Raw genomic sequence first — 14,788 nt, 5'->3', positions numbered from 1 at the left:
GGGGCAGTTGTTATTCCGAATGGCAACACTTTGAATTGGTAATGTATTCCTTGGAATACAAACCTTAGGTATTTCCTGTGTGAAGGATGTATTGGTATATGGAAATACGTGTCTTTTAGGTCTAATGTTGTCATGTAGTCTTGCTGTTTGAGCAGTGGGATTACGTCTTGTAATGTGACCATGTGAAAGTGGTCTGATTTGATGTAGGTATTTAGTGTTCTGAGATCTAGTATTGGTCTCAGAGTTTTGTCCTTTTTGGGTATCAGAAAGTACAGTGAGTAAACTCCTGTGTTTTTTTGTAGATTTAGTACTAATTCTATTGCGTCCTTTTGTAGCAATGCTTGAACTTCTAGTCCTAGAAGATCTATATGTTGTTTTGACATATTGTGTGTTTTCGGTGGGACGTTTGGAGGGAATTGGAGAAATTCTATGCAATAACCATGCTGGATAATTGCTAAGACCCAAGTGTCTGTTGTTATTTCCTCCCAAAGTTTGTAAAATTGGCTTAGTCTTCCCCCCACAGGTGTTATGTGATGGGGTTGTGTGACTTGTGAGTCACTGTTTATTTTGAGGAGTTTTGGGGCCTTGGAATTTTCCTCGATTTCTTGTGAATTGGCCCCCGAAAACCTCCCCTCTGATATTGACCCTGGTAAGTAGGCCTTGTTTGTGAGGTTGTGGCTTCTGTGGGTTGACCTCGAAACCCTCCCCTAAAAGGTGTTTTTCGAAATGTGCCTCTGCTCTGCGGGGAGTAGAGTGCGCCCATGGCTTTGGCTGTATCGGTGTCTTTTTTGAGTTTGTCAATGGCAGTGTCCACCTCCGGCCCAAACAATTGCTGTTCATTAAATGGCATATTGAGCACAGTTTGTTGGATTTCCGGCTTGAACCCTGAAGTGCGCAGCCATGCGTGCCTTCGTATCGTGATTGCAGTGTTTATTGTCCTCGCAGCTGTATCTGCTGCATCCATGGAAGACCGTATCTGATTATTTGAGATACTTTGTCCCTCTTCCACCACCTGTTGCGCTCTTTTTTGGAACTCCTTGGGTAAGTGTTCGATGAAATGTTGCATTTCATCCCAATGAGCTCTGTCGTATCTTGCCAAAAGTGCTTGTGAATTGGCAATACGCCATTGATTTGCTGCTTGTGCTGCAACCCTTTTTCCCGCAGCATCAAATTTGCGGCTCTCCTTGTCTGGAGGTGGTGCATCTCCTGAGGTATGAGAGTTGGCTCTCTTACGAGCTGCCCCTACAACTACTGAGTCTGGTGTTAGTTGTGTTGTAATATAGCTTGGATCTGTTGGCGGTGGCTTGTACTTTTTCCTCCACCCTTGGAGTTATGGCTCTGCCTTTAACTGGATCCTGAAATATTTGTTTTGAATGTCTTAGCATTCCTGGGAGCATGGGAAGGCTTTGGTACTGGCTATGGGTGGAGGATAGGGTATTAAACAGAAAGTCATCCTCAATTGGTCCAGAATGTAAGGTGACGTTGTGAAATTCAGCTGCCCTTGCGAACACCTGTGTGTAGGATGTACTGTCCTCAGGTGGTGACGGTTTTGTAGGATAGGAGTCTGGGCTGTTGTCAGACACAGGAGCATCGTAAAGGTCCCATGCATCGGGATCATCCTGACTCATTGTAGTATGACCTGGTGAGTGCATCAGTGGTGGAGTTGTTGCTGGTGATGCATGTATTGATGGTGGTGGAGACGGTGGTGGGGTTGTTTTCCTTGCCACCTTTGCCTGTGGTTGCTTGTCCTTTTGTTGAAAGGCAAGTTTCCTTTTTATTTTGATCGGGGGAAGAGTGGTTATCTTCCCTGTGTCCTCATGAATATGAAGCCTTCTTTGCGTGTAGTCAGGCTCTACAGCTTGAAGCTCCTCTCCAAATCGATGTAATTGGGAGGTTAATCCTTGTTCCTCTGTATAGGAACTAGTTTTCGGCTCCGAGGCTGGATGTTTCGGAACCGAAACCTTTTCGGAAGTCTTTTTAGGCTCCGAAGAAACCTTCTTTGTTTTCGGCGTGGTGTCTCTGTGCCGAAATTCTTCGGTGCCGCTGTCTCTGTGCCGAAGTTTCTCAGAGCCGCTATCTCGGCTCCGAGGTTGCTGTGTGGCGGTATCTCGACCGGAGTCGGATGACTTCGACACCAGCATGCCCTTTTTCGGTGCCTTGGATGGGTCACCTAGTTTTTGGGTTAAGCCATGGCCTGTTGGCGGTGGCGTCCCCTGGGCTTTTGTGGACTTCTCGTGAGTCTTGATTTTCGACGTCTTACTCACGGTTTTGGGTGTTTCTTCGGCGCCGAGTTCTTCAGAATCCGACTCGTGGACGGAGAAAGCTTCTTCTTCCTCCTCGAAACGATCTTGACCTGTCGGCGTGGACGCCATTTGTAGTCTCCTGGCTCTTCGGTCTCTCAGCGTCTTCCTCGACCGAAACGCTCGACAGGCTTCACAAGTATCCTCCTTGTGCTCGGGGGACAAGCACAAGTTACAGACCAGATGGTGATCCGTATACGGATACTTGTGATGGCATTTTGGGCAGAAGCGGAATGGGGTCCGTTCCATCAGCCTTGAAGTCGAACGTGGCCGGGCCGACCAGGCCCCGACGGGGGATCGAAAAAACCCCGAAGGGCCACCGGAGCTCTTCAAAATTCGGTGTCTATTTGTTCTAACTAACCCGATACCGAACGCAAACAATACCGATGTTTTTTTCCGAGATTCTAACTAACTTTCCGACCCGAAACACGGAGCGAAAAGGAACACGTCCGAACCCGATGGCGGAAAAAAAAACAATCTAAGATGGAGTCGACGCCCATGCGCAATGGAATCGAAATGGGAGGAGTCCCTCGGTCTCGTGACTCGAAAAGACTTCTTCGAAGAAAAACAACTTGTAACACTCCGAGCCCAACACCAGATGGCGGACTGTGCACAGCATGTGTATCTGCAGCTACACATGCCATCGAACATATATATATATATATATATATATATATATATATACACATATACACACATTTATCTACGTCTCTTTTCTCGACGTGACTTACCTTCTTCACACTTAGCTCAAACAAAATACTAGGTGAGGGCATAGGTACCACCATGCCACTACTCTTTCCTAAGGTGTATATCTTAGAGAAATGTGCCACCTACTGAAACAGGGTAACGGTAGAACCAACGTCATAATTGGGGCATGAGGTAGCATGTTTGCTCTTTACAATTTCCCAGAACCCCTTGGCATCCCTGGAATGGCAGGTGGATATAAGGCACTCCCACCGATCCTCTTTCAGGGACATCTTCCTGGCCCTAATAGCCTTCTTATAAGCAGCCTGGCCAAAGAGATAACCTGCAGGTCTTTGGGAAAGGGGTTAAGGGCATCATTCAATTGTTTATTTGCAGCCCTAAAGTTTTTTATCAAACCATCCCCTCTTGGGAGATCTACTAGGTCCAGTCAGCTCAAACGTAATAGAGTTCACAGAAATAATTAACAATCGAGAGGCCTCTAAGATGCTGCTAGCTGGGAGGTGGTCGCTGTAACAAGTTTCATGGACCATACCAAATTTAAGTTTACTATCGAGGGAACTAGTAACCAAAACGTAATCAAAGACTGATCGTCTGCCCCACCCAATGAAAGTTGGTCGCTGGCCAGGGGAGACCACCCCCTTGCCCAAAGTATTAGACAGGCCAAGTGTCCCAGCAGCCTGAAGGAGCTGTCTCCCTCTGGCATCTCATGACAGTGGGCAAAATGGAGTATCTTCAACCCAAAAAAATGATTGGGAAGATACAGTTAAGGCCTATCTTACAATTAAAATCCCCCCACCAAACAGCACATTAAAAGATTTAATTTTGGAGAGGGACCTTGACTCAAGGATTGACAATGCGTTAAACAAGATTTCGATCTGACATCCTACCTCGCACAAAGCATTTTAAAAATTCACTACAAAAAAATTAAACTACTTGGAAACATTAACCTACAAAAACTGGATTCCATTGTGCCTTACAGGAATAGAAGAAACCCGAACAAGATTATTAATACGGAACAAGGTAACACGGCTTGTGAATCATGAGAGGGAAGTGCCTGCACATCAAAAGATTAATTGCCAACCAGGGTAAAGTGCTCCTGTGCCCAGGTGTCTCCTGCAGCAAGACTACATCAAACTGGGTAACAAACCTTACCCACCCCTGATCCAATTGTTTGGCCTTAACACCTGCTATGTTCTAGCTAAGAAACCTTGTGATATTCATCTGAACAGGTCACATTCCCAACTATACATGAAGGCCTCCTAACCTGGGGGGGGGGGGAGACAGACAAGGATTCACAACTCCCATCAGTCATTGTCGTCTAGACCCAACAGTGGAATTAATTTGCCCCTAAGCCCCGTAGTGAACTACCTGTGACCCCCACTACACAGTGTCATTAGTTAAGCAAGTGTCAACATATCCACCAAGGACCACAAGCTGAAGACGGCACTGGCTGAAGTTAAAATTTAAATGTGCTTCTGTTCTAATTGGTCACCAGGTTCTATATACTCGAGGATGGTAACTTTGTTATCTTTCACAGGCCAAAGAATGAACACCAGCTTTGAGTCATCTACTTAAGTCAGTCACTTCCATCTACTTCCTCTATGATAAATGTTTCAACAAACCCTAGAACTCAATTGGCATAAGCAGTATGCTTTTATCCCTTTCTCTCACACAAGCTCTTACTGTACATGTGAAGTGCGTTTATACCGTCTTTCTCATTTATTCTGACAATGTTATATTTTTCATAACTCTGCCTATGTTGTCGTTTTTGTATACAAACGTTTTGTTGGCTAGGTGCAGTTACTTGCCCTCGTTGCAGGTAGTTTTTTTGTTGTCAAGACATGTTTTGGAACTACAAGAATGTGCATTGTTTACTGGGTTTAAAACATATTAGACTCTAAATTAAATGTGGATGTCTCACCTATACAAAAGGGCTACAGTTCTAATGTCTATGTTTTACTATTAACATTTCATCTCTTGCTTACCCTGGCCTTGGCAAATATTTCCATCTTCAGCATCTATCTGTAACAGAAGGAATGATAACATGAGAGAAAAAATACTTCAACTGCAAGAGTACTAAGCATAGAGAATGATTATACACAAAGTGGAGCATAGCTTAAATTATTTTAGAAAACTGAGCAGTAACCATGCTGCTTTCTCATGACATGTCACCTTTGGTAAGAGGTCACTTCAACACACTCTTATGCCCCAGCTTCTGTTTTACTCTATCCATTGCAAAATCTAGCCTGGGTGTCCGCTATATACTACGATTGGTGAGAACATCAATTTACTTCCCCGGTATGAACTGTATATCTCCAAGTGCAGTCTGTGCACTCCATTGAATCCAGAACTTAAGAAGTGGATATTTTCATTCAAACAAGCCTGGGTGTCCTGCGCTGCTAGCACTTTTTTCTCCATTTATATTCAAGTAAGATATTTGTTTGGCTGAAACATGTCATTCTGTGCCACTCAGGTCCTTCAAACCCTCAGTTGTAGGGTATTGGAAATATTTTCCATCTGACCTCGGCTGATACACACTCACAAGATGAACCACAGCATAGGCATGGTTTAATTTACAAAACAAAATGTTCACTGGGGGGAATTTATTACATTGATAAACAATAGATGTTTACTTTTATAATTGATTTCTTACCAAGCATAGATAGAACTGAATAATTTCAGCAGCACATCCTCCTTAAAAAAATGCAATATTATTAAAAGGTTCTTCTGAGCACACCTTTATCCCTGGGTTTCAACTCCAAGGAAAGTACATATACACAACCAGATAGAGAAAAAACACAGGAATATTAACATTGACTTCTCAAACAGAGGTCCGATCTCAATTTTAGTGAGATGAATGCCTTATCGGAAAATCTTTTGTGCTATTTGCTACCAGAAATCTATCTTAAAATAAGCATCACTCTATGTCAGTTACTTCTTTTAGAAAGAAACAAATACTTTGTTTAAATTAGGTTTTTAAGTCAGGTTCAAATTTTCAAAGGTGACATGCACAGTGAGACAAGAAAAACATCTACTCAAACATGCACCTACCCATCGTCCCCCCCCCCCCCCCCATTCACTGATTCATAAATGCATTATGCTATATGGCACTTCCCCAATGTACATTACATTCATAACGTCTCATATCTGGTTTTACCACATTTGGGCAGGTCCTATTCCCTTCCTCAGCTTTCTTTGTCTGTATGCTCTAGGAGATATGTGATTAAGGACCGCCATATGTCTCAGCCTCGACTCTTTAGGCAACTCCTACGTATATAATTCTAACTGAGTCTACCAATACGTCCTATTATGTAACCAATGCATCTTAGTGGGTTTAGTCCTGCCACCCCTGTGAAGAGCCACTCTGCGCTTTGCTATTAGCAAGGCAATGGATACAAATCGATGGTGAGCTGGATGACGACCATGAATCAGTCCCAGCAAGCATACCAGAGGATCGCAAATGATTTGCTCCATTACCATCTCTGTAAGAGCCTCTGTTATGTGTCTCCAAAACGAAGATACAGCCTTATAATACCAGGCCATGTGCATGAAATCAGCTTCCCCTTTCCCACAGTGTGCAGAGTGGGCATCATCTTGCAACCCGCACCTGCGGAGTTTCACAGGAGTAATTATACATTTGATGAAGAAACTTCAAGTGGATGATTCTTAAATTGCAGTGCAGGGTATTTCTCTCCGTAGTGCTTCACTCCCGATCCCCTGAGCCCTGTCCATTGTCCGCTGCCTATCTGCTTGTGCTGCAAAATATACTTTGATTATTAAATAGTGACGCATGTCAGTAGTGAGCAACACCTATAAAGCGGTGTGTATAAGAGGGATAGGAGGGACCCTGGGGAACTGGGGATAAAGTTGACGGATAGCTGTTCTATGCCTGTGATAAACCGGAAAAGTGGGGTGCACAGCTGTGTGGTGCTAATGTCCTCTAGGTCCACAAATGTGTCATTGGAGTAAGCATCTCCCATAGTCTTTAACCCAGCTAGATGAAGCAGTTTAAGCGCTGTATCCTCCTGTGTGTGGAAGCACCAGGTGATGGTACAGAGGTAGTGCCGGAGCATAAAATGAATGTTTCCCTACCAAGCGCCCTAGCATCTGCCAAACGTGTAGTGGAGTGTATAGTGTGAATCTCCGCATGTGGAATTCCCTCCCATCGATGCATTAATAAAGCCCGGAGCAGCACGGAAGCGGCAGCATCGTGTTCCACAGCGACATGTGGTATATACTCATGTGCCACTTTTCAGCAGTGTGCGAAATGAGCCTGTGCACATAGAGATATATTTCAGGACCATTGAATCCTCCCCTTTCATATGGCAAGGTGATAAAATTCCAGCTGATCCTGGGCTGCTTCTCCGTCCACACCAAACTCAGAAGTAGGGACCGAAGTCTTGTGAAAAAGGGCATGGATAGGATTATCAGAACATTGACAAACAGATGTAGAAACCTTGGTAGCACCACCATTTTCAATACTGCTATTCTATCCACTAGGTACAGTGGTAAGCGTGTGCAGCGTGATATCCGATCTTCCAGTTTTGAAACTGCTGTGCCATAATTATGACAGATCACCAATTCAGGATCCCTGTGGATCCAAATCCCAAGGTATTTAACCAGGTCAGTGTCCCACTTCAGCGGTAATTCAATGGGACAGTTCAGTGTGTCTTGTATGAGTGGGAATATACCAGACTTGGACCAGTTGATGCGAAGCCCCACATAGTGTTTAAATCTGATGTATTTCCGGGTTACCGGAGAGCGGTGTACCGAGGTGTCTTGTACATACAACACCATGTCCTCTGCATATACTGAGATGCCTATTGGTCTCAAACTAAACCGCAGTGTCACACCAGCATGTCTTTGGAGAATGACACAAGTCAGAGGCTCCAAGGTGACGGAAAATAGCAGGGGCGACAATGGGCACCCCTCACCAGTAATCCATCTGAGGTATGCCCATTCACATGCACGCGTGTTGTTGGCACTGCATATAAACGGAGGACCCAGCGAAGGAACTCCTCCAGCAAACCCATGCAGGTCATAATGGTGAGCATATACTACCATGCAATGGAATCAAATGCTTTAGCAGCGTCTAAGACGGCTGCCGCCTGCATAGAGAGGTCCAGCTGATGTAGCAAAGCAAAGAAGGTGCAGTTATGTGACGTGGAGCGAGATGGAACAAAGCCGGATTGGTCCGGTAGAACCAGTAAGGGGAGTAGTAGTTGTAAGATGTTTGCAAGGATTTTAGGCAGTATTTTCGCATCTACGTTTATAGAGAGTGAGGTCTATAGGACTCAAAGTACAGGGGGCTTATCCAGCTCCAGCAGAATGACTATCAATGCTTCCTTAAGCGATGGAGGTAGTATTTGTTTTTGTTATGCTTCCTCATACATAGTATGCAAATAAGGGGCTAACAAATTAGCATATTCTTTATCAGAATTCCCTTATCAATCCAGCTACTCCGGGAGCCTTCCAGTTGGGGATGGACCTTATTGCTTCCTTAATATCCTCCACAGTGATTGGCTGCCACAGATATTCGCATTGGCCCTAAGAAGGCCAAGCCAAGGCAGTATTGTCACGATCTCCTGTTACATCTGACATAGGAGCTGTGGTCTGAGTTCTGTAAAGTTTAGAATAAAATTTCTGAAATGCGACAGAATGGAGGGCATTTTGGAGCGATCTCTATTTTCCGCTTCAGTGATCTTTAGTATAGATCCCTGCCCTGCAGGCATCCGCAATTTGAGTGCCACACTATGCCCCATCCTCCCACCCTCACTGTTGTGTTCGCGCTACATGGTGCTTCGAGAAGAATTCAGATTCCTGCTCCGAAATGTCCTGAAAATCCGTGAGGCACTCGTGGATTTTGGCAAGTGTAGCCAGTTGCAGGCTGGTTTCGTCATCCCTTTCTACTGACTGGAGGTGGGCCTCCATGGTGTGGAGATAACTTCAAAGGGTTTAGTACCTGGCTTGTTTGCTGGTACAAACCCCGCAGATCGGGGCTTTAAAAGCCTAACACAGAGTATCACAACCACTCACGGACCCCAAATTCATAGCAAAAAAGTCCACAATTGCCACCCGCAACCCTTCCAGGATGTCGTATCCAGCAGCATTGACGCTCTGAGTCATCATGTGAAGGGTATAGGAGACACATTTGGCAGTGCGAGACGAAGTACCAATGAGGATTGATAGAATAAGGCATTGGGTAGATGCTCAGACTCCAACACACAGACAGGCCTCTTGTGAAATCAACCAATAATCAAACCGTATCCATGTTCCATGCACCGACAACGTGAAAGTGCCCTCTCTTTGCGCCGAAGGCACCACTCATCCACCAGACCATTTTCCTCCATACTCGCCCGGAGAATGGTGGCTGCCCTATTGCCATGACCGTCCGCTGGGTTAAACCTATCCAGTCTCGCATCCAAACAAACGTTAAGCCCCCCCCCCAACAATATGGTAGATGCAGGCAAGCCGTGTAGACGGCTCCACACCGACATACAAAAATCAGGGTCATCCATATTAGGTGCGTAGGTATTGACCAATGTGAGGTGTGTGCCGTATAGACACCCCTGCATGACTGCCAGGCTAACCCTGGTCATCTATTAGGGACTATGTGACTGTGAAGTGGACACAGGGATACGTAGAAAAAGACAAAGTCAACCTGTATTCTATCCAGCTGTCACCCACAGTTTTTTCTGTACTCCGCTCTAGATGAGAATCATTGAGGAATGCAATATGTATACCATGTTGGTCTAGGGAGTTAAGGACCAACCTGGTTTTGTGGAGATTGTTAACCCATGTACGTTCCAAGAGATGAGGTTCACCGGACCCCCCCCAGTCTAACCATCTTAGTAGGGCTGTTGTTTTAATGGCAATGGGTAATATCATAGCAGGCGCATTGTGTGTGTATAGCCAATGATTATGTGTGACAAATGAGCGGCGCAATAACAGAACATAAACACCCCCTTCAGCATTGCAACATTGCTAAAGACATTCCATCTTAATACAAAAACATGCATTTTCATTAAACAGTAAACAAAAAGAGTTGGCACTTCGTAACCAAACCATTTGGGGTGCCCCTTTAGGGGGGGATCACCAGGTGCCTCCGGGTGACCGGAGGTTGTCAGGAAGTTGCATTGTCACACCACCTGTGCCTAAACAAACAAGTTGAGGGAGGGCACTCCACCCCCCTCCTCCAAGCCTCATGCAATCCCATACTCTCTAGGCAGTTTAGCACAGGCATCTACGAATAACACACAGGCTCCACTGCTAGTTCAGTGATTTAGACATCATCTTCCGCTAAGTTATCTACAGGCTTATCTTGTTTCTGTGGCGTTACAGTCAGTAGAAAGCTCTTCGCCGCCTTCAGGGAAGTGAGGAAGTGTTGCTCCCCTTTAAATTCCACCTGCAGTCTCGTCGGGTACAGCACAGCATAGTTCGGCTCTCTGGAGCTGCTTTTTTTTTTTATATATAGGGAGAAATTCACGTTGAGCTGACTGGACAGTCACTGTGAAGTCAGGATAGAATGCTATCTGATTCCCCTGGTAGCTGATGGTTTGTTTCTCACTTAAAAGTCTGGAAACAATGTCTCTGTCCTGGTAACGCCGGGCAATGATCGGCTGGGGCGTCGCACCCGGAGGGGGTCGTGGCTTGAGTGAACCATGTGCACGCTCCACCACCAGCAGTGGGGACAGAGCTTCAGTGCTGAACACAGAGAGCAGCATCTTTTCCACTTATGTCTCCATCTTGCCTACATCAATCGATTCCGGCACCCCAGTGATGTGCAGGTTATTGCATCTCGAAATCCACTTTCTTGGATGACAGCGAGCACCTTCTTCATATTGAAGCATTTTGTGTGAATGGTTTAAAGGTCGTCTTCCGTAGACGAGATTCTTTATTCCACTTCCGTGAGTCACGTGGAATGTTTATTGGGTTTAGGAGAGATGTGATCCATACAAAGATTGTCTAATTTCCCATCGATAAGCTGCAGGCTGGTCTGCATCACTAGTAGGGTTGTCTCCAGTGATGATGATCCTGCGACGCCCAATGCCTGCTCCCTATCGGACAAGGTACCCTACGAGGCCCTAGAAGAGTCCCTGATTTCAAGGTTCAAGCAGGATTGACCTTTATCCGCTTTCCCCATACTGTCTAGCAACTATAACACTGACGTGGGCCCGTGGGGATGGCTAGGTGTGTTTATTACTGTGCGCCAAGCAGCGGAGCCACGAAATTAGCCCATGCAGTCCCGTGGGGCACAGTGCATCCAACAGGATCCGCTCTCCCGTATCAGGCACCAATGCCCCCCATACTGCACCACCCTCCCCCAAAATCGCCATCCATGTAGGTTACCCACAGAAGCAACAGTGGGCCAGGCACTCAGTAAAACTATGACTTTTAATCGCTATTTGCTTCTTCTTCAGATGCTCCATTTTGTAGACAATGCTTTAGCTTTGTCACAAGATCACCCTGATTGCGACTGTCTTTTTAAGGTTAGGCCTGTCCTTGATCATTTTGTAGATCGGTTTTCAGAGGTATATGTTCCAGGCAAAGAGAAGTGTAGATGAGTCTTTGGTCCTGTTCAAGGGGAGTCTGGTTTTTAAGCAGTACATTCCTAGCAAGAGGGCACGGTATGGAATTAAATTGTATACGCTGTCAGAAAGTATTACAGGATACGTGTATAATTTCCGTGTCTACACTGGTACGGATTCCAGTATTGACCCCCCTGGTTGTCCGCTCACTTTTGGAGTTAGCGAGAAAATTGTGTGGGAACTTGCTAGACGACTGTTTAACAAAGGTCACCATTTGTATGTAGATCATTTCTACACTGGAGTGCAGTTGCTCAAGGAGTTGTTTAGAGTGCACACTGTTGCTTGTGGCACAATCTGTTCTAACCAGAAAGGCTATCCAAGGGAGCTTGTCTGTAAAAACCTTGAGAGGGGACAGTGCAGTGCCTTGCGGAATAATGAGCTGCTAGCTCTGAAATTTTCAGACAGGAGGGATGTGTACATGCTATCTACCATCCATGATGAGAGTACCTCCCCTGTGACTATTTGGGGTCAGGCTGCCGAAGTGCGCCAACCTGCGTACATTTTGGACTACAATAAGCACATGGGTGGTGTTGATAGAATAGATCAGAGGTTGGAACCTTACACTGCTCTTCGTAAGTCTTACGTGTGGTATAAAAAGTTGGCCATACATTTATTTCATTTGGCAACTTTTAATGTTTTTATTGTGTTCAAGGATTGTTCACCTGAGTCAAGGATGACATTTGTTAAATTTCAGGAGCCAGTGATAGAGAGCCTTATTGTGGTGGAACAGGCAAGAGTTTCTAGAGTAGCAGTGGTGGAGGATGTGGCTAGATTGAAAGATTGCCACTTTCCAGAACACTTTCCTCCCACTCCCAAAAAATACTTGCCCACTAAGAAATGTAGAGTATGTACCCGAAGAGGTATCTGAAGGGAGAGCCAGATGTACTGCCCTGATTGCCCTTCAAAGCCTGGGCTGTGTGTGGCCGGCTGTTTCAGGAGTTACCACACCCAAATTTTTTGGGGGGAAATACCGTGAGCGTAAACTTCCTGTTTTATGTTTTCAGATGTTCAATTTCATATTTCTGTCATGTTTTCAGTTAGAGATTTTGTGTTTGTAGTTTTGTACTTATTTTATAATTAGTTAGTGGTTTCTTTGTTGTTTATACACAAAAAAAAAGTGATGGCGATGTGTGTGTGGACTGGCGCTTGGCTGGCGGTGTGCGTGGACTGGCGCTTGGCTGGCGGTGTGCGTGGGGTGGCACTAGGCTGGCGGTGCCAGCCAAATGTCAGTCCACACACTCCCATCGGCTGGTTTGATTGCTGTATCAGGCATGTGGGCGTATGTAAGTGATGGGCGCTTGAGTGGCGCTGTCGATGCAAGTGTTGTAATGTGCTGGGCCCATGGCTGGAGGAGTGAATGGTCTTGTGCATGTCCTGTATGAAAGGTGTGTGAATGGACCGCAAAGCAGTTGGTGCATTTATGCGGCTTTACAGCTCACGAGCTGCGAATCATTGGTTCCGTTTTTTGGCCTTCCAGTTATTAACAGTGAATTTCATTTTTGTGAAATGTCTTGTTAATAAAATTTGATCTACTGAACCATCACTCACCCTCGTGCCAAATCCAACCAGTATGTGGGGTAAAAATGACAAAACCTGCTCCGCTGCAATCAGGCATCGCAACACACCTGTGACACGCTAGGTGTCTCAGGTGGGACCCTGATGATAAAGCATGCCTCCAACTTGGTTGGTAGACGAGGGGTCTTTTTAACATGACCTAATTGTGTTTCTTTTCACAATTTTAGTGTTTGGAACATCACAGAAGTACGTGGACACGTCAAAATGATATATTTCAAAACTACCTATGTTTGGTGGGGAGGGGGCACCTATGTTTTTGATCCCGGGTTTGTCTTCATCTAGGAAAACCTACCAAACCCAGAATTTTTTTTAAACTAGACACCCCAAGGAAAAGTGAGGAAAATATGCTTTTTTTAAACAAATTTTGAGGTTTGCAATGGATTCTGGGTATCAAAACACTGGGGGATCAATACAAGTCACACCTCCCTGGACTCCCTCAGGTGTCTAGTTTCCAGAAATGTTTGGGTTTGGTAGGTTTCCCTATATGGCTACTGAGCCCAGGACCAAAAACGCAGGTGCCCCCCCGCACCTCCCCCCCAAAAAAAAAAAAAAAAAAAAAAAAGGTAGTTTTGTATTTGATAATTTTGATGTGTCCAAATAGGGTTTTGGGGCATTTCCTTTCGCAGGCACTAGGCCTATCCACAGAAGTGAGGTACCATTTTTAATCGTGAGACTTGGGGGAACGCTGGGTGGAAGGAAATTTGTGGCTCCTCTCAGATTCCAGAAATCTCGGTCACCGAAATGTGAGGAAAAAGTGTTTTTTGGCCAAATTTTGAGGTTTGCAAAGGATTCTGGGTAACAGAACCTAGTGAGAGCCTCACAAGTCACCCCATCTTGGATTCCCCTAGGTTTCTACTTTTAAAAAATGCGCAGGTTTGGTAGGTTTCCCTAGGTACCGGCTGAGGGAGAGATGCCAAAATCCACAGCTAGGCACTTTGCAAAAAACAGCTCTGTTTTCTTTGGGAAAATGTGATGTGTCCACATTGTGTTTTGGGGCATTTCCTGTCATGGGCACTAGGCCTACCCACACAAGTGAGGTACCATTTTTATCAGGAGACTTGGGGGAACGCTGGGTGGAAGAAAATTTGTTGCTCCTCTCAGATTCCAGAACTTTCTGTCACCAAAATGTGAGGAAAAAGTGTTTTGTTGCCCAACTTTTGAGGTTTGCAAATGATTCTGGGTAACAGCCCCCATCTTGGATTCCCCTAGGTGTCTAGTTTTCAAAAATGTGCAGGTTTGGTAGGTTTCTCTAGGTGCCGCCTGAGCTAGAGGCCAAAATCTACAGCTAGGCACTTTGCAAAAAACACGTCAGATTTCAATGTAAACATTTGATGTGTCCATGTTGCGTTTCCTGGCGCAAGCATTAGGCCTACCCACACAAGTGAGGTACCATTTTTATCGGGAGACTTGGGGGACAAAGGGCAAAACAAGTGTTATTGCCCCTTGTCTTTCTCTACATTTTTTCTTCCAAATGTAAGACAGTGTGTAAAAAAGATGTCTATTTGAGAAATGCCCTGTAATTCACATGCTAGTATGGGCAGCCCGGAATCCAGAGATGTTAAAAATAACCACTGCTTCTCAACATCTTATCTTGTGCCCATTTTGGAAATAGAAAGGTTT

General features: G+C 45.2%; 1 protein-coding gene across 1 annotated transcript in view; it reads right to left on the bottom strand.

The window, feature by feature from the left end:
• The window catches only part of HPS4 (HPS4 biogenesis of lysosomal organelles complex 3 subunit 2), a 231,277-nt gene that overhangs the window by 131,894 nt on the left and 84,595 nt on the right, over window positions 1–14,788 (bottom strand). The window contains exon 9 of the mRNA XM_069214693.1: window positions 4,991–5,027. Coding sequence (XP_069070794.1) covers window positions 4,991–5,027 — 37 coding nt within the window. The remainder of the gene's footprint in view (window positions 1–4,990; window positions 5,028–14,788) is intronic.

The sequence above is a fragment of the Pleurodeles waltl genome, chromosome 11 (assembly GCF_031143425.1).
Source record: "Pleurodeles waltl isolate 20211129_DDA chromosome 11, aPleWal1.hap1.20221129, whole genome shotgun sequence".
NCBI classification, from domain to species: Eukaryota; Metazoa; Chordata; class Amphibia; order Caudata; family Salamandridae; genus Pleurodeles; species Pleurodeles waltl.
Note: the sequence above shows the minus strand (reverse complement) of the source record. Positions and strands in the feature narration are given on the sequence as shown.